Source organism: Salminus brasiliensis, chromosome 20, assembly GCF_030463535.1.
Source record: "Salminus brasiliensis chromosome 20, fSalBra1.hap2, whole genome shotgun sequence".
Classification (NCBI taxonomy): domain Eukaryota; kingdom Metazoa; phylum Chordata; class Actinopteri; order Characiformes; family Bryconidae; genus Salminus; species Salminus brasiliensis.
The window spans coordinates 11,650,142-11,671,866 of NC_132897.1; the positions used below are offsets into that span (position 1 = coordinate 11,650,142).

Below are 21,725 nucleotides of genomic sequence, written 5' to 3' on the forward strand. Positions count from 1 at the left end.
CTGACCTTGCTTCATTACAGTGTTTACCCATTTTCAGCACAGCCTGAGGACATTTCTGGCCCCGGGCCCGGACTGTCGTATCACTCGCAGTTGAGTAAACTTAAATGATCCAAGATCAGCTCCTACTAATATGGTCAATGAACTTCAATAAGACTGATGAACAGCAACTGATCCAAGGTAAGGAAAGACATTGTTCTGCGCTACCTACATTTAATTAGATCTCATTGGGTCCCAACAGAAAGCTGAAAATCTAAATTCAATTATATTTTGCATCTGGAATTAGCAAGCGCAAGAGTACTCCCAGCAGGCCCAGTGGTATCGCCTCCAACCTTGAAACAACTGCTTTGCTTTAATACAGGTTTAACATGCCCTTGACAGCCTCACCACATGACTAAATGTGTAGCCCCAAAAGGAAGAGGAAACAGGCAGCAGGAATGCAATTGCTAGCCTCAGCATGCTAATTAACTAGCTAAGCAAATTTTGTAATTTTGTTTTTGTTTTAAAAGGTTCAAGCCATGCTCAAACAATGTCAATAATTTTTCCTAAATAAATCATTGTAGCTAAAATTCAGGACTATTATGAGATAATGCTGTACACTGCATTCCTTTTTCTGTTTTTTTGCTGTCTGTCTACTAGCCAAAGTAAAGTAAAAGGGAGTTACAGGGATATAAAACCTGGTCCGTGTCTAGTCACTGTAGAGCAGTATTGCCAATAGAACAGGACTTTTTGGAGCAGATAGACATGAACCTATTGACACCATGCCTAATGCCAGGCGTGGGTTAAATGGGTTTTAAGCCCCCAGAATAGAGCTGTGGATCAGCAGCACTGTGTTCTCTGGAATGTTTGTGCTCCATCCAAATACTTTTGGAATGAGTTGGATAGTTAGGGATGAGGTGGGGTGGTGATCATCCAACATCCTGACCTCACTAAAGCTCTTGTCTCTGAATGCAATCAAGTCCTCACAGCAAAGCTTCAAAACCTAATAGAAAGCCTTCCCTAGACAGTAGAAACAGTTACTCCAACAAAAGCAGGATAACACCCTTAATCCCTTGATTTCAGAAGAAACAATGAATGAGCAGGTGGCTCAATACTTTTGTCCATATAGTGTATCACTGATGGTTGAAATTTTTACATTTACATCTACAGCATTTGGCTGATGCTCTTATCCAGTGTGACTTCATTCTAATTATGTTACACAGGTCAGAGAAGTTAGTGTTACAAGTCTTGCCAAATGACTTCTCTTGGAGTAGTGTGGTGTGCCTACCCAAACAGGGAATCTTTTTAAACAGCCACTGATGCAACTTTACCAGGTGACCAACATGCTCAAAAAAAAGCACCGGGTACCCAGCTCTGATGCACTGGCTAGTAGATGCCTGTGAGAGTGAGCCATCTACCCACCCAGAGAGAGCAAGGCCAACTGTGGTCTCTCAGGCTCCGGCTGCTGATGGCAAGCAGCATGAACCGGGATTCAAACCAGCGATCCTCAGGTCATAGTGGCTGGACCACTCGGAGCCCAAATTCTTTTATGAAAGAAAGTGCACAGTACTGTATTCCTGGATGCTCTGTAGCAGATAATAGTAGCCTGCGCTGGTCCTATTACACAACACTGTCTCTCACTGCCAGAGACGACATCTGCTTTTCTGCTGAGAAATGTGTGTGTGAAAGGGTCTGATGGATTGTGCACAGCTAAACACAATTGCTAATGAAGAGCATTTGCTCGCTTCCCACTAATTGGTACCTGGAAATATAAGGAAACACATTTGTGCTCTGCTCATTTGTTATAGGGTACTGTATGTTTGGCTCTGTTGAATCTGTCTTCCTTTTTTCTTATAAGGATTTCTCCTCTGGACGTAGACCATGTATGGAATAACCTTGTGGTTTGCTGCCAACAGTAATTTAGCAGAAGTAGCGTCTCCAAGTATTTTTCCACCGGCGAGCATTTAATATATTTCTTCAACCACAACTTTTTGATTAAGAACACATGGGAGCAGCTAGAGGAGCCAGGTAATTCCATGACTTTACAATGTTTCAGGGAGTCGCATTTGCCTCCAAAATACTTTTTAACTAGAAGCCTATTCATACGTAAATAAAGAAAAGTTATAAAGTCTGTGTATGGACCTGAGTGTGATGTGCGTCATTATGCACTGGTTAGCATTACAGCACACAAATGAATAATTATAAAACAGTACTGGACAGGCATCAGGCCTTAAAAGAAAAATTGGATGTGAAAGATTGCTTTGAGTATGAAATTGGAAAATTCTTAGAAACAGAGAAGCCCATTTTCCTTGTTTGAAGGCAGAGCAAGCGTGGAGCTTTCTTAGACTTTAGAGTAGAAGCAACAGGCAAGAGGCCAAACGGAGTGTTTTAGCATTTGGGCCAGCTGTCCAAAAAGCTCTGGCAGAACCAATCGCTTCCTCTCAATCTGTTCTGTGTGAGCCTGTAAATATGCTCTCTGAAAACATGACTGATCCTTTTCAAATAGCCTTCCCCACTGGCACCAGCACTAGCTGGCTTATTTGATACCCCTAAGTTCCCCTGATGGTGGGTAAATGAAGGATTGCAGTTTGTACAGTGAAGGATTGAACATGGATAAAGGGAGGTCACTCTAAAACTGCTTTGTCATGCAAAAGGGCCATTAAGTCAAGGGCCCACAGCTGGGAACACACAATGACATCACCAGTCACTGGCGCCAAAACTATCGAATTAGCTGATTTAGTTCGTTTACTGGTAGTTGACGATGACCTACTTCAGCCCAGAGGAACAGCATTCTTCAAGCAGCAGTGTGGGAATGTACTGCATCCACACTGAACAGCAATGTGTAACAAAATGCATTACATCAACACAATTACTGTCCAAATGAAATAAACTAAAAAGACAAAACTGCTGTGATGTCATACGTTTTACTACAGTGGAAATGCTGTACACTTTTAAATCCAGTAAATTCACTGCAACACTCTCTCAGTGTTGAATGGGGGAGTGAGAATCAGCATCAACATCCAGCGTGAGGCAGATGCTCTACCCTCCACAACGATCCTTCCTAATGCCAATGGGATTTCACACTGTACTGATTTAACCCCAGATGACTCTAAAGGCTCTTATGTGGGTCAACACTTCAATCCCTCAGTCTCATAAAGGCATAACCTGAATATTTGTTTCACAGCAGTAACTAGAGCTCACGACTGATATGGATATTTTGTGATACCAGCATAGAAATCTTTAATATTGAGCATCTTAAAACATTCTTCGGACAAGAGACATTTTCTTCTCACTATTTGTTTAAATGTATTGCTGTATTTTACATGGGAAGATCATGAATTGTCCCTTTTATCTTGTATCTTTTATCCCTTAAATATGCCATATTAAGCATATAAATACATGGATGGAAACCTTGCTAGTGATCATTTTAAAAATCCTTTTTTAAAATAAGCTAATTATTTCCTGCACATAAGTGGTGTTTGTTTCTTAAAATATAAGAAAGTCTGGGAACATCAGCTGTCAAGAACTAAGATGCCCAAACAATATATCGGCCGGGCCCTAGTAGATCTTTTCAATACTTACAGACTAATAAGTCTGAATAGCATGTCTGGAGTTTAAAGAGTTAAACAGGGGCCCCTGTTCATGGAAAACCCAAACATACACTAGCACGCCATCACTCACCCACAGAGCTGTTGAGCGTTTGCCGGCTTAAGACTTACAGCTCCATATAGAAGCCTTTAAGAAGCAAAATTTGAGAAACAGCTGGTGAATTGTGTGAGGCTTCAGATGCATTAGCTCAGCAGTGCTGGATGTCTGCCATAGAAATTATGTTTGCTGGGAAAATGTGACTACATTCAAAAATCAACCAAAGCAGTCTCAAACACCTGGAAACACATTCCTTGGATCTGTGAAAAGGTCTTATAGTGGTCATGATGGTTATGCAACCACAACAGTGTAAATCAGGTCTCATCAGGTCTCCTTCCAGGCTGAACCCTTCCCCCCAATGCACACTACACTAACTAACTAACAACACACTAACTAATTAAATAATACACCCTAAACAAAGTATTATTGGGCACTTTAAAACTATATTATTAGCTATGATAAGACGTCTTACTTTTCGACCAGCTTGGCCAGGTAGTCCAGGTGGTCCCAGGATCCCAGGGTCCCCCTGCAGAAGTGAGGAAGTATTAGGTCACAGCAGCCCTGGATCCTCCAGGTAATATACATAACATATACAATTTACATTGTGCATTCACAACCAACATGTAAAAATCCTTGAAATATTACATGCATATTCTGTGAGAAATCACAGTACTCCTGTATACACAGTACTCCTGTATACACTACTGAATTCCACAAAGATTCTAATTTAAGTACTGTGCTCATTCTGCCTTCCGCTAAAGCAAAGAAAAACACCACAACATATGCATACAAATCCTTAAATCAGCAACTACACAGAAATACAAGTGCAGCTACATCAAAGGAGAAGGAGAGAAGAACTGCATACTTTTGCTCCATTTGGCGCTCCGCCAGGTGAAAGTCCAGGGTCTCCCTTTCTTCCCTGTGACATACAGAGAGAGGAAACAACTGATTCTCACACAGAACATCATGCTGAGGCAGTGAACTGCAGCTGCAGAGTGAAAGTGCTTGCACTCGGTGAGACATATGGACTTTAGTTTTGTGTGCGTGCATAAACTCTGAGAGCAGTCGCAATTTTTCATTTGGCGTCAGGTATATCAGGATATTGTCCTTTATAAGCAATCACTGTACTTTTCTACACTGTACCAGAATAGTGTTCCAGAGAGTAATCAAGGCATGCAAATAAAAAAATATATATATGAAAATGGGTTTGGGTCAAAATAGTACATGCCAGCCTGCAACCATGTCACATTTCCTGAAAAGGTAATACCATTACCAATTCCCATTGCCACCCACTAGCTAGATTACCCCCATTACACAATGCTACCAGTGGAGGGAACAGTCTAAAATACAAGGGTTCTTTGAAAGTTCTTTGGCTCTATAGAAAACCATGACAAGCCAATGAACCCTTTGGACACTTAAATGATTCTTTGCATGTTTAAAGGTCTTAAGATTGGTGTAGAGGGTTCTATGGAACAGGGAGCACTAAAATGATTGCAGCTATTCTAAATGGCCATTTTAAAGTAAAACGTAGTACTCTTTTTGCTTATAGTGTAAAAAAAAACATCCGTCTTACGAGTCTGGTTTTTAAACTGGACACTGGGCAGCTCATGCTTGGAGGAGAATATTAAGCATCATTTCTAAACTAACAGGCCCTGATGTTGGCAAGCACTTTGTTGAATAGACGGAGAGGGCAGATCCAGAGGAAGTGAGGTCAGATTTAGCCAATTTAACAGTGTATATCATTTATATATCAGTAAAAATATGAATTATACTAATCCAATAATTGCCCTGTTGTTAACAGATTATGACTTAGATCCGCACTGATTTAGCCTACTGATGGCTAAAAGAATAATAATAATAATAGTAATAATAATAATAATTGATAATATGTGATAAGCTGTTCACTGATGATGCATTAACGATTTGAAATGCGAAAGATGTGGAAGCACTTAACATGTCTTGAAGGAAGCACATGTTAGCCTTTATGCTGGCAGCACTAGGAGAGTGAGAGGTAACTTCAACGTATTGCCAGGTTTGCTACAACAGTAATGCGCAGCAATATAAATCACAATGCTAGTATTTAATCCATGACATACAGTAAGAGTAAGAGGTTAATTCTCCAGAATTTACACTCCAGTGACTTGCCCTGGCTGGCTTCAGAACTCAACACACTAACAATCTGTGCCACCTCCTCCAGTTACAGAACACTGTAATGTTATTAGTCGTGAGACTTTCCAGGGCGGTTTACATGGACGAGACTAATAAACGCTCTCGGACCCAAGCGAGGTTATTTACACAAGAGAGTGGCCCGTGTATGCCTGCAAGAATGAGTTTACAGTAAGCCGCTCCAAAGACACTGGGGATCACCAGGCACATTCTTCTGCCTTTTCAGGCAATGGGAGACAGTTCGGATTTGTGGTCGTGCCTCAAAGACTGCGGCCATTTTAACTGAAAACATCCCTCATATTTAATCCAGTCAGTGAGCCCTCATAGTCTTCAAATTTGATTCAGTCAGACCCATCACAAAGCCAGGGCTCCCTTGCGTTTAATTAAAGAGTCATGCTCACATGGTTGTTCCAGCAAAACTGACCATGTTGAACACAACGTCTGGCTACTTCAGGAAACATTTCTGTTGAACAGGACTGAGTTGAGAAGTGAGCATCTTGTAAAATAGAAAGTAAATAAATTAATTAAAATAAACCAGCAGTAAGTCAGTAATGTCACATTTAAAGATAGCTAAAAATGCTAAAATAAACTGAGACCAGTAATTTGTTGTATTTAGTCTGCAACAATAATCCCCTTCACGGGTTCATGTAAAACTTAACTATGAGGGATGTAAAAATGCAACAATATCGCTGCCTATCGTGTTGTATCGCACTGTATCACTCAACATACTGTAACTAGCATGTTAGCAAGAAGGTTAACATATAACATTTACATTTACATTTATGGCATTTAGCTGACGCTCTTATCCAGAGCGACTTCCAGGCTACTCGTATTACAGAGGTGGGTCAGTGTAGTGTTAGGAGTCTTGCCCAAGGACTCTTATTGGTGTAGCGCAGCATAGCCACCCAGAGCGTGACTCGAACCCCGGTCTCCCTCTTTTGGGTATCACCAACAACAGCTTGATCTGGGTGCTCGAAAGCACAGCTTTTGTTGCTAATATTTTACTTCAATAACGACAAATGTGCTAATAAACTAAACATTATCATATTAACACAAAGTACATTCTCAGTCACGCCTTATTTTTACTGTATACAAAATGTACCAGATTGAGAAACCACTCAACCATCAGTTACCTGTCACTAGAACCCCGTTTATACCTGGTCAGCTAATTTGTCTTGAGTATCAGGATTATTTCTGAATAAGGCCAAGCCGCACATAAATCACTCAAGCCCTCACTCAAATCACTCAAACCACTTCAGGAGGTGATCTGACACTAAATTGAGCCACATTAACACACCAGTAATAATTGCTATAATTGGCTAACCAGAGACCGGGTGTAAATGCATGTGGCTAAAATCTTATCAGGATACAATCCAGATACTAGTCACATGAAGTGACCAGATGTAAACCGAGTCTAGATATGCAGATATGCATACGTAAATAATATAAAAGGATAACAAAAAAAGAGTGAACTCATTTTAAACAGTTTTTGCACAACTCTCGCACAAATCAGACTGCACTTGAATTATGAACTATGAGGCAGTCAGATTGCCAGAAATATGCATAGGCATCTAAAAAGGATAAAGTCTGATTTATGCTTACTAGAAATAATTATAGCCTGTAGTAGCTCAAAAATATAAATGAAATAGGCCCACGACACTGACTACCATATAATTTCAGCAGAATGTCAAATATACACATGTTGAAATCTTTAGTTTGCAGACAGGAGCAGGACAAGTGATGCCGAATTTCTGCATATATCTCTTGTTGTTCATAAGTTCTATATAACTGGTTCAAATCCACATATTTTATGATCTGTGCAGTGTTTTGGTTTTTAAGCAGTACCGTTGACACCAATGATATCATTTACACAGAATATTGTGACATAATATATGATCAATACAACAAATGATACTGTACAACCCAACCTTCAATCTCTCTGCACCTCTCTCACCACACACACACTCAAACACTTACTGACTTAATTACTTGTGGGATGCAAAGCACTTTCTGAACATGCTACAAAAGCTTTCTGAAATGAAAACTTTATTACAAAACACATTTTTGACAGGTTTATTTATGATTGAGTTCTGCTTTGCACGCTATAACATAACAGAAATATACTTGTTTTGTTAAATATGTGTAGCAGTAAAGTAAGCCACTGTTAACTTTTAAAGACAGGCCTACTATTTCTAATAGGATTCTATTTAAAAAAGTAAGACGTTTCATTTTAAATGCGTTCACTTTTACTGGCAAAAATAAATAATACATGAATAAATTGAAATATATTGATATGAATATACCATGCAACCACAAAACATAATACACCTTGGTACACATTTTTTCCATATTGCCCAGCCCTAGTAGAAAGATCTTCAATCCTCTCATCACCAGCTAGTCATAGCAATTATATGAGCAGATACACAAACATAGTTTACATAATGATCTCATTTCCTTTTGAGTCATGTAATAAATGGGTTATGAAGAAAATGGGTTTAAAGGAAATGCTTCAAACATTTTCTTTATTACGCCATACTTACTGTCTTTTAAAAGCGGAACAAACATCCAGTCAAGTAGGTGTTGCTCTTGGTGTGTATGGGTGATAACGTAGAGCTATAGAATAGATCAAAGCTTGTGCATGGTTTTTAATGACCCCTTTGCTAGTGTTCTACAAATGTTATCCACTAATGAGATCCAGATCACCACTAATAAGCTCTTCAGTGATTAAGGTCTACACACAGTACGCTTTAAGTCATTGCAGAGTATATGACGCAAGCTATGCAGTGAGGGGCACACCAGTAAATGCTGCCTACAAACCAGAGGTGCACTCATTAGCCTGGATCAGCCCTGAGCTGTGCCATGTGATGCCCATGGCTGGAAGTTGAGGACGCATGTAAGGGGCCAGCTGTAGTAAGCAGGGTTGAAAAGAGAGCATTTCTCCTACGAGAAGCGATTTGGTGACTCAGTTGGGCATCAACAAGCAATTAACATTCCCCTCAAAAGTACATCGAGTTACTTTGGATCCTGGCTCAAAAAGGCAGAGCTGCTGACCTTGCAAAACTCGTAAACCTCAACCAAAAAGTAGCTCCGGCTTTCCCACACTGATTCACTGTCAAGACAGGCTGAGAGTGAAACCAGTGAGACCAGTGAAAAGCAGTGATACAAAAACGGTGCTCTTGTAAAGCCCAGTTCAAACATTAACATAATTGTTAATGTTAAACGCTAAAAACGCATCCTGCCATTAATTGTGTTCCACTTCCAATTATTGAAAGACAATTTCCCTATAGTGAATCCCTACTGTGTCTTTGCTAGCACATCAGCGCAGTTTGGGATAACTCTGAATAAAGCAGATGCAGCTTTAGCTGTTGACAGTGATGGTGGAAGTGAATTTAGAAGTGATAGAAGTAATGACAAACAGAAATCTTTCTAACTTCTAACATGTGTGGACTACAAACATGAAGCCTAGGCTAAAACTAAACTTAAACTGCTGCTTTTAACTTTAATGTAGCCTAATGTAACTAAATCAACTTAACTAATGCCCTCTACACACTACTCAACTTTCAGTCATCAGATCATTGCACTCCACTACACAACTTCGTATCTAGCAGTCAGGAATCTTTTGGAGGTTTGCATATTTCACAACTGATCAGCAACACGAATGACAAGATCTTTCACCAGGGAGTGAACATCACTTGTGTCTCATGCCCTCATATTAAACCTGCTAGATAACCTGCTAGAAACCTGCTAAAGACGTCTTTTAGCAGTTTACACATAACGGCCGAGTGAGCGATTAAGATGATTTGCCTGAGGCTTTTGTTGGTGATACCCAAAAACAGTTGCTGACTCAAAAATCAGGGCTAAAATTTTGTGGTGTAAACCTGGCATAAAAACTAAAACTATTAATAAAGCGATTACTGACAAGATCCATAGTATTAATCAGTATAAATCAACAAAGCTTGTCATTTGTTTTACAAGTTTATCAGTAGTAAGGAACTAATGGCCTCCTGTAGCTAAACCCAGAGCCCCCATAATAGTAGCAGTCCTGTTCAAATTGAGCTCATGATTATTTATTCAAAACGAGAGTATAGACACTACTGTGCAGGGTATTCTTGTACCTGAGAGATACACTATTCTCACGTAATCCCAGACTAGTTGAGGTGATTTAGGGAACTTGCACAGATACACTATTTGTAAATTGGGCAGTCATTTCTCTGGCCAGACTAGGAAAACCCTCTTCTGATGACATACCAAAAGTACAGGAGGAACTCTACAAGTAAACACTACAACTGCTTTGAGGTAGATTGTACTGTGGGTGAATCTGCAGCACTTCATATAGCTGCCTCCAAAAATACACTTAAAAACAGTTGCAGTTTCACCCACTTTTCTAACGACTCCTACCTTGTCATCAGAAGGGGCCAACACACTGATTTAAACAGTAAATACATTTGTAAAGAACCTGGAACAGTAGAAGTTATTCTGCACAAGATCTTATCGTCACTGTCACACAAAAACCTTGATGTCCTAAATGACAACTTTAGAGGAAAAGGAAAAATATATATATTCTTAACTTTCGATGGCAGATTTTATTCCAAGTCATTTTGGAGCCTTTTTATTGGTGTAGTCACCATAAAACTTGGTGATACAATGTAAAGAACAAATACCAGATTAAAAAACGCCGTTAAAAAACGGTAACGGCGGATAGAACACAGCTGAAATGCATCAGTACAAACCTTGAGTCCTGGAGGCCCTGGGCGACCGGGATTTCCATGTGGACCTGGAGGACCCTGCAACACAAGCACACGGCCACGTTTTATTTGTGTATCATCACTTCCATATTTACAATGCAATCACGACAGGGTACTTAGGCCTGGGTTGCGGGCCTTGACCTGCATTATTGTTTTTCCCTGCGGGAGCTGCGGGGGAAAAGAAAGGGAGGAGAGGGACATAAAGAGTGTAAACAGTGTCTGGCAGTGGTTAATGGCCAAGCAGTTTGTTTAACTGGGACATGTCTGTATGGATGTCGAGCACTGTGCATGCAAGGGCTGCAATGTGTTGACTGTAAATGCCACTGCTTTCTTGTGCCCCTAAAATTTGAGCATTGTAAGGTGAAAGGTTAAAGATCCTGGTTTATGGCTTTGTTACAGCAGGGTTTTATAGTTTCTTCTGAACTATGGGTTACTCTTAAAAGAAGAAATGCTTTAGATGACTAGTTAAACACTTAAAAACAGCCCACAGTGCTGTAGCTTTTTTGTGTTGGGAATTTGCCTTATTTGAGGGTGCAACAGCAGAACACAATAGAAGGTCAAAAACATTAAAACTTGGACATCTCAAACATAGCTTTAATCTGCTATCTTGTGGTTAAGGATGTGAATCATTCCATCAGTGCACCACTGCACCAAAGCTCAAAGTACAGCTTGCAGCTTTTTTCCTCATATAATTGTTATCACTGCAGCATTAGCACGGTTATTTAGACTGCAAGAAAACATTCAGGACTTTCATGTTTAAAATGTTTCATCCAGACATTAAACAATAGGCTGCTGTTCTAAGTGCAATTCTTAAATGTTGGCTTTCATGGTTAGGCAGTACAAACTAGGGCTCAATTCCCTGGCCAAAGACTCACAACAATAAATTTATCTATTTATCTTAATACTATGTAACATGACTCAAAAGTACTGTAGATCAATCTGGAGTATCAGGCAAATGGCATTAATATAAATGTAAATAAACGGAAACAGGCACAATGCATCAATAAATATTAATCAATTATAAAGAAATCTCATATTCAATACGTCACAATAATTTCAATTATGTTTGCTAGGAGTATTGGCTTTGTCGGAATTCAAACTTGCTATCTTCCAATAAATTAGCCAAACTTCAAACAGCTCTGCAACACTGGAATCCCATCTGTGGCATATTGGTATTGATGTGTATCAATATCAGGCGCCAACACTGTACACCAACACATATTCCGGAAAAATGTGGGAAAAATGAACGAATAGGGAAAAGTTTGTGAATCTGATTGGATGAATCTTTTGGAAGCTAACCTTAAGTGAAGCTAATCTTAGGTTAATCTTATCAAAGTGCTTCAATTAAAACAACTTATTTAAAAGCTTAGAAGCTTAGTAGCTCACATTGTTATCAGTATCAGTATCAGATGATACTCAACATCACAATTGGTGCCATTTGTAAAAAGTAAGTAGATGGCCACTGTTGCAGAAATACTAACATAATCCAGAACGATACAAATAGAAGATTTTGTCATGATAAAAACCCCTTACTTAACATGTATTTACACAGAAAGGCTTATTACAATCCATAGGCTGTTTAAGGGGTTAATCTGGTTGTGTTTGGTTATAGGCACAGCTGCTGGAGTTGTGTGCATTTGGTGTAGAGGTGGAGAGAGTGTAACTGTTCAGGGCATGATTTATAGGATGGTGTATTAGTAATCATTTATTAATCTGCCAAGGTGCTTTGTGATACCGTGTGTCTAGTGATCCCTGACTGAATCTTTTATTGCAGGCACCCCTAACCACAGCTGATGTTACTCTCCAAAGCCACAGATTCTAGGTCAGGGAAACCAAGTTGTTATCACAAGATGATAACCGAATAATTTAAATCTGGGCTTCATTCTTATATTATGTATAAATTCATAATGACAGCTACAGCATCCTATCTTGTTTGTGGCTCATCCGGTCTCCTTTTTCATTTGCACGGACCCTTATTTGTATAGTTTTACTTAACAGCAATCAAAGTATAGCTACTGTATATTTGTTGGCAACATTTTGTTGATGTAAAGCAGTCTTTTATATTGTAGAACTGTACACTGATGATCACTGAGAATGATTGTACAATGCTTAGAATGGTTACAAATCATGACAGAGAAAGAGAACAATGTAATTTAAATAATAATAATAAAAAAATGATGCTGCTATAAAATAACATCAAGGATCCATCCAAGGCTACGAAATCGTCCTTGTTAATTGTCCTAGCCTGCTCCAACAAATGAGATGAGTGATGTATTCCAAGAACTCACAGCTTCAGAAGCTACACAACTACAAGCGAGCAGTTATGTTTAAAACGCTGCTTCCCGAAATTCCCTTGCACGTCTGCATTGTGTCATGAGTTCATGCATTGAGTTAATGTCGTTCTCAGCTTGAGCTCCAGGGGAGGTCAAGCCTGACCTGAGCTTTGTGCCTCTGTGTGTGTTTGTGTGTTCTCACAAAACCTTTTTTTCTGTGGACCATATGGAAAATGACTCTGTGTTTTAGTTATGGCATATGGATGTGATTTTCTTCATCCTGTCACTTCACCCACACACATGAGGCCCGCATGGAGGGAGAGCGGGAGGGAGGTGGAGAAAGAAAGAGAAACAGAGAGAGAGACGAAAAAAGCTCAAAGACCAGCTGATGGTCAGCTGACCTGCTCACTCTGTCCAGATGTCACAGGTAAGGAGGAGTGAGAAAAGATAATGAGAGCAAATGAGTGGGGCTATAACATCCACTAGCAGTTAAACTCAACAAGGCAGCTTAAGAATTGAGGCCAAGACTCTGGCGTCCAGAATGCTAATGTGCTAGCTAGGTGCCAGAGGGGTTTTACTGCCAACAGAAGCCAGTAGAAGGCTGATATTGGCATTAGCGTGAGGATATCAATGGAGAAAGAACAGATACTGCAGGTTGGGCCTGCTCATTATATCGTTTGTTAATTGTCAGCGCAATACTAACCAATACTAAGCCCAGGCTATAACCCAGACAAAGGCTATTGCTACAAGTGTCCTCACCAATCACCGTTACAGATAATTGTTTCTCTGTGGGGGGTTTTGATGAATTGCAAGGTTTGTGTAAACTGACAAAAGAACATTATTTTGGTCACAATTGGTTCACTCATCACTTTTAAAAAACTGTACTATTGAATTTCAAATTTAAAGCAGTTCTGATGCAGTACAAGTCTTTTTGTCCATACTGTACAGCCCTAGTGCAAGATATGACTAATTCCCCTTTGTCATAGTTGCAGCGCGTTATGATCTATCCTGGGCCAGCCGTAAGTGGGCCTCTTTTCCATAGACCTGCCGGTCTGCCTGCCTGCTGACTCTGCACATACTGGCCATATGGAGACACTTACCAGAAGCTCATCTACAGATTTCCGCCTCTTTATTCCACAATTCGGTGCAATGCTCTGCATACAGCAATTTTCTTGGATACAGCACATGTGGCAGTGGTTAGCAGCCAGACAGAGCCACAAAAAATATATATCTAGGGTAAACTTATTAAGTTACACATCATATAGAGCATCACAGTGCTGTAGAAAACATAATGAGTATACGTGTTTGAGTGGTAGGAAGCCTTCTTCTCACAGTGCATTCAAAGGGCATTTCACATTACCCAATCCCTGTGCATGTGAACCAAAAATTTTAGTGCACTAAGCAAGTTAAGTTTAGTTTGTGCATCACTCTGCTGTGCAGGTTTATCGGGTATTGCTGTGTCTTACTTCCACTTTGGTCTTAAATGGGCCATATCCTACATTCTTTTTGTATTTCCTTGAGGTTTTTGCAACTTAGTGTCCATACACGGACGGTATGGACTGGAACTGAACAATACTTCTTTATTTCAATAAAGTGAAGAAAAGTCAGTTTCCAAGACAGGGGCCCTTTCATTATCTCTTAGACTGCTTTATATAATACCACCCCAGGCCTGTGTCAGTGTGGGCTGATGTCTAGGACCACGCCAGTGGCAGGCATCTTGTTCCACCTCGTATATTTTGGCCTGACTAACCTGTGTGGTAAAGTTCTCTGACTTACGTCATACGAGTGTAGGACAAGACTGACTGCTAGCTGTTAAGGACCCTGGGGGAGGATCTATTCTCTTTGATTTCAATATAAGCACTGGACTGGCGCCAAGGTCAATGTATCCAACAAGGTAACATTTTTGACATTTTCCTTAACCAAAGAAGTTGATTAATCTAAATAGACATGTTTATAAGATCTCTGCTTTATGACATACTGATATTCGAGCATGCACAACAGTATATCATTTAAAGCAGGGTCTGAGATCAGCAGTAGAAATGCCTCTATTTTGCATAGTTTTGCATTGTTTCACTTTTACACACTGCAGCTTAAAGCAGTTCCTTCAGCCATCAGTAAGCCTGAGATTTGCTCACACTGTTGTCCACTCATATACAGATGAGGAATAGAAACAGCATAAGCAAGTCTATGAACACCAAACATGTCTTGTCTAATGGAGTTCATTTAGGGATGGACAAAAATAGTGTAATAGAGTTTTTGCCAAACGACTTTTTTAAAAAGAGCCATTTTCCACTCCTTCCCTTTCGAGTGCACAAAGCATCTTTCTACACTTTGAGTAATCTCCATTCCACTCCACTCCATCCGTCCAATTTTTGGGGAAGCACCAGTGTCCTGAAATCCATTCTGACTGGTGGAGGACTTCCAAAGTCTTGCAAAGGCTACAGCATCACAAGAAGCAGGAGCAGAGGCCGGATCTACACTGGAGATCGCTGACTTTTACAGGGGTGACTTGTTGAGCACAGTCCTTTACAAGCTACTGAGAACAGACCAGCCACACGACCCAGAAACGCAAATCATGACTTCAGCCACACTGGGAAGCAGTTCTGTTTATAGTTTTCTTTGACTCGTTTATGCTCATTCAGGCTGGGAGGATGTAATAGGAAAAAAGACTCTATAAACATTAACAATATATCCAACTTATGGAGGGCTGGCAAGAGGACGTAATGTAGAACAATGGCAGAAGTTCTTTTTTCCACCACTGTGATTTACAGGCAGTGTTCTCAAACTGACCGTGCCAAAATGACAAAGCACAAAGCTTTGGTTGTCCATTGCTTTTTCAAAGTGCTTTTGGGTTTGAGGCTTTAAGATTGGTCAGAGGAAGACAGAGAGCCCTACTGCATTCATGCAGTGCATTTGCATTTCTCTTAAAGCTCATAAAATCTCAGTCCAAGAGGAGAAAAAAATAGTGGCTTCTGCCAAAAGGCAAAAATTCTCATTTTGACTAATGTTTCTACAAGCCGGTCCTCTTTTTAAAGATGTCACATGTGCGCGTGTCCATGTGATGGGTCAGGTCTCATGAGCCATGCTTGCCTAGACTATTGACCCTGCATTTGGCCCATTAGAAACATTCTGGAGGGCCTCAGCCATACAATTCCTCAGGAAACAGATCAGGAAACAATGACCTAATGAGAAAGTGAAACACACAGCATCTGCCATATTGAGGGCACATTAGGGATATTCTAAATGTTAGTAAACAACAATGGAGAGTCTGACGTCTGCAAGAAACTGAAGTTAAGAGTCTAAACATTTTACAGGCCGTGCTGGCAGCCTCTGCAGAGGATTGGTCATTCCCACTTCCAATTGGCGCTGAACCAGGACCAGATGCCTCTACCAGGTTAGGTTAGCCCAGCAAAGGAAAGACCACTGCTGCTCTTAAACCAGCAGCAAGCTCTACTTTCTCCCTGAGGTCAAATGTCAAATGCCAGGACAAGCGACAGGTCCCAACGGTATGATTTTCCTCCCACATTATGCATACTGTGTCATTAGCAGAACACAAACACACATGCACATTTTACTGCTTTCAGAGTTTCCATTTCCAATGTGGCATGCAGATAAGCTCCAAAACAACAGCCCTAATTCATTAGTTGCTTTTATGACGGAGAGCCTACGAAATAAACAACAGGATGGGTTTAAAAACTGGCTGTAACATTCTCATGAACTCTCAAAGAGAGAGTGCTTCATTCAAACAAACTGTGTTTTTAATTAAAGTGCCCTAAATCAATCAGATGCCGCCATGTGCATATGATCTACAGAAATGCAGAATTGAAGCTCAAATTGCGCTCCAAACTCAGCACACACAGACAATAATCGGCAGTGAACTGATACATTTTGGCACAGACAAATCACTGCTGCTGCTTTTCACTGAATCATGCTTTTAACCTGATAAATTAATTGGCTACAGATGGCACAATACCACGCTTGCTTTTCCAAAACGGATACTGAAAGAGAGAGAATCAGCTGATACTGACACTTATTACATTATACTGATTTATGACACTCAGGTTTAAAATGAACTCTTTTTAAATTAAGAAATTCCCTTAAGACTGCAATCTCAAAGCACGTAGCATTTCCACACAGCCAATGTTATAGCAGCTCCAACATGTGTTTTGCTGAATAGCCGGCTTGTTCTTATGTTAACATTAGGCTACATGTGGCTTCTGTTATCAAGTGACCTTCTTTACTTGACTTTGATATTTTAGGCTACATTTGTTACAGAACCAAATTGGATTCATTCTGTTTTCTTCTGCCACAGATGATGAATGAATAAAATATTACATTTGTATTTTTGTACAGCCCCATCCGCACATATCTGGCTTTGCACAGAAAGAGCCCTTTCTGTGCATTTTGGTCTCCTGTCCAAATGAACATATAATGTTAGGTGACTGTACATGGAGATTTATGAAGACGCTCTTTAGGGTGGTGATTTTTGAGGACGGGCAAAATGCAGCAGAAAATGCTGACAACCCGAAATAGACTCACGCACAACTGTGGCCGGCTATGTGGCCGGATGGATTTACTTTTATACTGTGACCAAGGGTACTGCCAGGGATTTTGGGCCCCATGAAAAGCTATTACACTGGGCCCCACAACTCTAACAGTTCTGCCAAAATACTCCGTTAATAAGCCTTTTGGGCCCCTGTCAGTCACAGGCCCCTAGAATCATCCTTACTTATACCCCCCCCATACTGTGCCCCTGACTGTAACAGAAGTCCTGCACTCACATAAAAAAAACTACAAGAACTCTCTGATTGATCAGGAGATCAATTCCGTTTTGGCAGATATGTTTGCTTCTTGAGAAGTCTGATGTCTTGTGCGAATGAGATACGCAGCGAGACATGGAGAGAAAAATGAAAAGTTTAAAAAAATATTCAAATACATGTAAGCCAAAGATTTCAGCAGACATAAACACCTAAACAATATAAATTCTATTAGAATGTTATCTAGTATGCATTCTTTCTATATAAAATGCCCAGTTCTTTAAATTAAAAGTCTTAAATAATATAACTCCTATTTATATCCTCTCAATATAATTTATATTTATAAAGTTTTAAATCATTTCATATTCTATGTATATACTGTTAAATAATATGAATTATATGTATATGCAGTAAACTAATAATATAAATAATATTGAAATAATATAAATTCTATTTATATAATGTTTTAAATAAAATAAATAAAAGAAAGTAAAATGAACAATATCCCCATATTAATCACTTAATTGCTCACGATCATTGATGTCCAAGGCTGTTTGACCAGGTTTTTTGAGCAGCTAAAGATCAGACAAACACCAGCAAGGCTGTAAATGTCTTTAATAAGACCGCCACAAAGACCTCTTTCTTCCGTTCTACAGATTGGGTTCCCACATTGCAGCCCTAAGAGGCCCTGGTAAAGGGTAGCTTCATAGGCTACAACAGGTATCTCACACACACCCAACCTTTTAGGAAAGATTTAGGAAAGCCTTTTTGAATTTTTTCAATTTTTTCGGTTCAGCAGTTCTACACATTGTTACTTTGGTGTCTTTGTCCAAAAAACAAGGCAACAAATTGTTGCCTCATGAAATGTGTGAGTGGCTATAAAATCAGAAATGAAAATAAACATGCCTTAGTGTAATTTGTGATACAGTAGATTCTGTCACTGCCATAACAACACTTCCATGCAAGTTCATTTATCTAGATGTTTTTTCAATAACTGACGGCCGTTTCTACTGGTCCATTCATTAGGAAATAGTGACACAATGTAAAGAAACACTGGTATTGTTTTTAATACATGATGGAGAATGGAGGTATAAAGATCTGACTAGCTGTGATAACGATGATATGCTGATATCTCATCTAAAGATGGTTGTGTTTCTTATCTCAGAGGACTGCCATCTCTCCAGAAGTCTGCATTCTGATGGTCAAATTCAGTATTAGCTGGAATTACGTGCCTGTAGCCTTGGGAAAACAAAACTTTTTTGGGGCAAAAGAATTATAAGAGCTTGTGAACCCCACATGACTCATTTTCTGGAAGAATATCTACTAATGTTTCTCAATAAGAAACATGAGAGCATTTTGGAGGAGAACTATAACTCATGGTACTTATTATTAGCAGTTATTTATTGATTTAGATCATCTTCTGTGCCATAGTTTTTGGTTTCTGAAAGGGAATCTCCCAGGCAATGAAATAATGCAACTTCTGTCCAAACAAAAAATAAAAAGTCCAAACTTAAGTCATAATATCATGTCTGGTTTTCTAACAAAAATAAAATACGTTTCTTTGAAATTATGACCAGTGTTGTCACTCAAGTCTGAGTCAGTCTTCCAAAGAAAAAGGAATGGTTACACACACACAGTCATAGCACTGACCTTTGGGACTCACTAAGCGAGGTGAGCTAGTGTTGATTTTAGCTTGTTCAGTGTAAAGAACCACTTAGGGGGATTTAAAATTTCAAAAAACTTCATCACCTTTAAAATCTGCCCTGGCAAATGAACTCTAATAGTCATCACGCTCTAAGAAATACTAGGTTGACAAAACCATTTACTTAATCGGAATAATTAGTTGGAGCACACTGATGGAACACTGAGAATATGCTCGCCTGCGGCAGAGCTTGGCAATACACGTCAGCAGGAGTTCTTTAAGGCTTACCCGAGGCCCTCTCTTCCCTGGTAATCCTGGCTTGCCGGGGGGTCCTGGAGGTCCCTGAAAGACAGAAAAAGAAAAAGCCACATTGTGAGAAGGAGTAAGACCATTTAGTGTTGCATGTCTACCTGCTAACATTCAGTGAAGCCTCCAACATCGCAGTAATCCCTGTACTGGGATATAGCCAGTGAACCATAGCCAGTGAGGAGCTGCTTCCAAAGTCAGTGCTTTCTGCTACACTCTAAAAGCAATGCCAAAGAAGAACCAGCCAATGCATGTTTTATAGATGAACCTCATAATGTAAAGGTCCTATACCAACTGAAGTGTTTTCAGTCTTTAGTGTAAAGAACCCATTTGTAGAATATTTGTAAATGTAAAAGTTCAAGATAAATTTCTCTAGTGATTTTCTAGAATCTAAGAACCACTTAGAACCACTTCCACTCATAGGGTTTTTCATAGGGCACATTTGAAACAGGCTTTTATGGCTGTATATTGCACATTGCATTGCTGGCACCCAAGAGGTGGAATTCTCTTTGGACAATGTCATTGGTAGAATTAATACGCAGCTATAGAGGCAGCATGGGACTTCCTCTGTAGCCAATAAATTGAGCCCAAAGCACTAAAGTTTTAGTGAAGTCTGACTCATTTTACTGGCACGAAATCTCCACGTTGACTCCAGGCGTAGGCACCCTTGTTAATTATGGGCATCATCTAGCTTTAAACCAATTACACACATGGATTAACTGAGCACTGAGGGGTCACATTTAACAAGAGGTCAGCTTCCAAACACAGAGCGGTTCTTTTGGTCTAAAGGCTGGTGTTTTGTCTTCATTTCCTCAATCAGAACAGATACAGTAAAACTAGGGGGAGGGATTACGCTCCAGGCAAGCAGCACCTGAACGCTACTTTATTAGCTTGGGTGAAGTCTTAGCTGCATTATCACAATGTAGTCACAATACTCTAAAGTGGTTCAGTACAGAGTGATATCTAATGCTGTGTGATTTCAATGTACTTTTATTACATTTGCTTTGTACAACAATCAGCCATAACATTAAAACTGGCATGGCTTTGAAGTCAAGATCATTTCTTAACCTGACTTGGGAACAATATTACATTCACCTTGAGAGAATGGAGAAAGTTTGCAGTGTCTAGAGATTTGCGGATTTCTGTTCTCTTTCAAAACAATTCCCACACATATTTCTAGAAAGTATTAAAGCAGAATATGCTACATGAATGTGGCTTTAACCCCTTACTATTTGGCAACTGTAGGTTTAGCATATCTTGTTGAGTCCAACAGGGTTCTATTTTGGGGCCTATGAAACTGATGTCCATGATGACAATGATGTCACTAAGATAGTGATGAGGTGTGGGATTAAGTGGTTAAAGGAATACATGCTATATGAATGGACGAATTAACTCATTAGCTCATTTTATAACTCAAAACAAATGCTATATAAAAGCATGTACAAGCACTGTATCCTTACAAAGCTAAAAGCCATGTGTATAAATGTTTGGATATGCTGAAGATTAGCTTAACAAGGACTGCAGAGAGAGAGAGAGAGAGAGAGAGAGAGAGAGAAAGAGAGAGAGAGAGAGAGAGAGAGAGTGAAACTAAGATCAGCCCCTCTGAGCCCCCAACCTCTTCCACGTGGCACATTTCCTCTCTGGAGTAAAAGAAGAGTATTAAGAGATCTCACTCTCATTCCTAAAAGAACGCAGAGATTAGGATAGAAGGAAACAGAGCCTAGAGTAGCTGCTTCTTCTGCAAATTGCTGTGTGTGTGTGTGTGTGTGTGTGTGTGTGTGTGTGTGTGTGTACGTACATGTGCCAAACATACTAACAAGGACATCTGGTGTTCACTCTGCCCAACATGCTCACAGTTAGCACAGTATGTACGTGACAGGTTAGATGGGTTGCAAGGTCACATACTGTTTTGTAGCTGCTAAGCCAGTGCTGGTCAGATAGTTTGCTAATAAAACTATATAACATATGAGTACTAGGTCCACTTTCAAGATCAGCAGGTGCACAATACACTATATTGCCAAAAGTATTCGCTCGCCTGCCTTTACATTCATATGAACTTGAGTGACGCCCCATTCTTAATCCATAGGGTTTAATATGAAGTTGGGCCACTGTTTGCAGTTTCCGCAAGGTTTAGGAGTGTGTTTATGGGTTATTTTGACCATTCTTCCAGTAGCGCATTTGTGTGGTCACACACTGATGTTGGACATGAAGGCCT

At 39.8% G+C, this 21,725-nt stretch overlaps 1 protein-coding gene across 4 annotated transcripts in view; it reads right to left on the reverse strand.

The window, feature by feature from the left end:
• Positions 1–21,725, reverse strand: part of col27a1b (collagen, type XXVII, alpha 1b) — a 97,382-nt gene that overhangs the window by 60,491 nt on the left and 15,166 nt on the right. For all 4 annotated transcript variants that reach the window (XM_072664543.1, XM_072664542.1, XM_072664544.1 and 1 more), the window contains exons 4-7: positions 19,493–19,546; positions 10,518–10,571; positions 4,487–4,540; positions 4,094–4,147 (exon numbers count right to left, since the gene is read on the reverse strand). In XM_072664543.1, the coding sequence (XP_072520644.1) occupies positions 4,094–4,147; positions 4,487–4,540; positions 10,518–10,571; positions 19,493–19,546 (216 nt within the window). The remainder of the gene's footprint in view (positions 1–4,093; positions 4,148–4,486; positions 4,541–10,517; positions 10,572–19,492; positions 19,547–21,725) is intronic.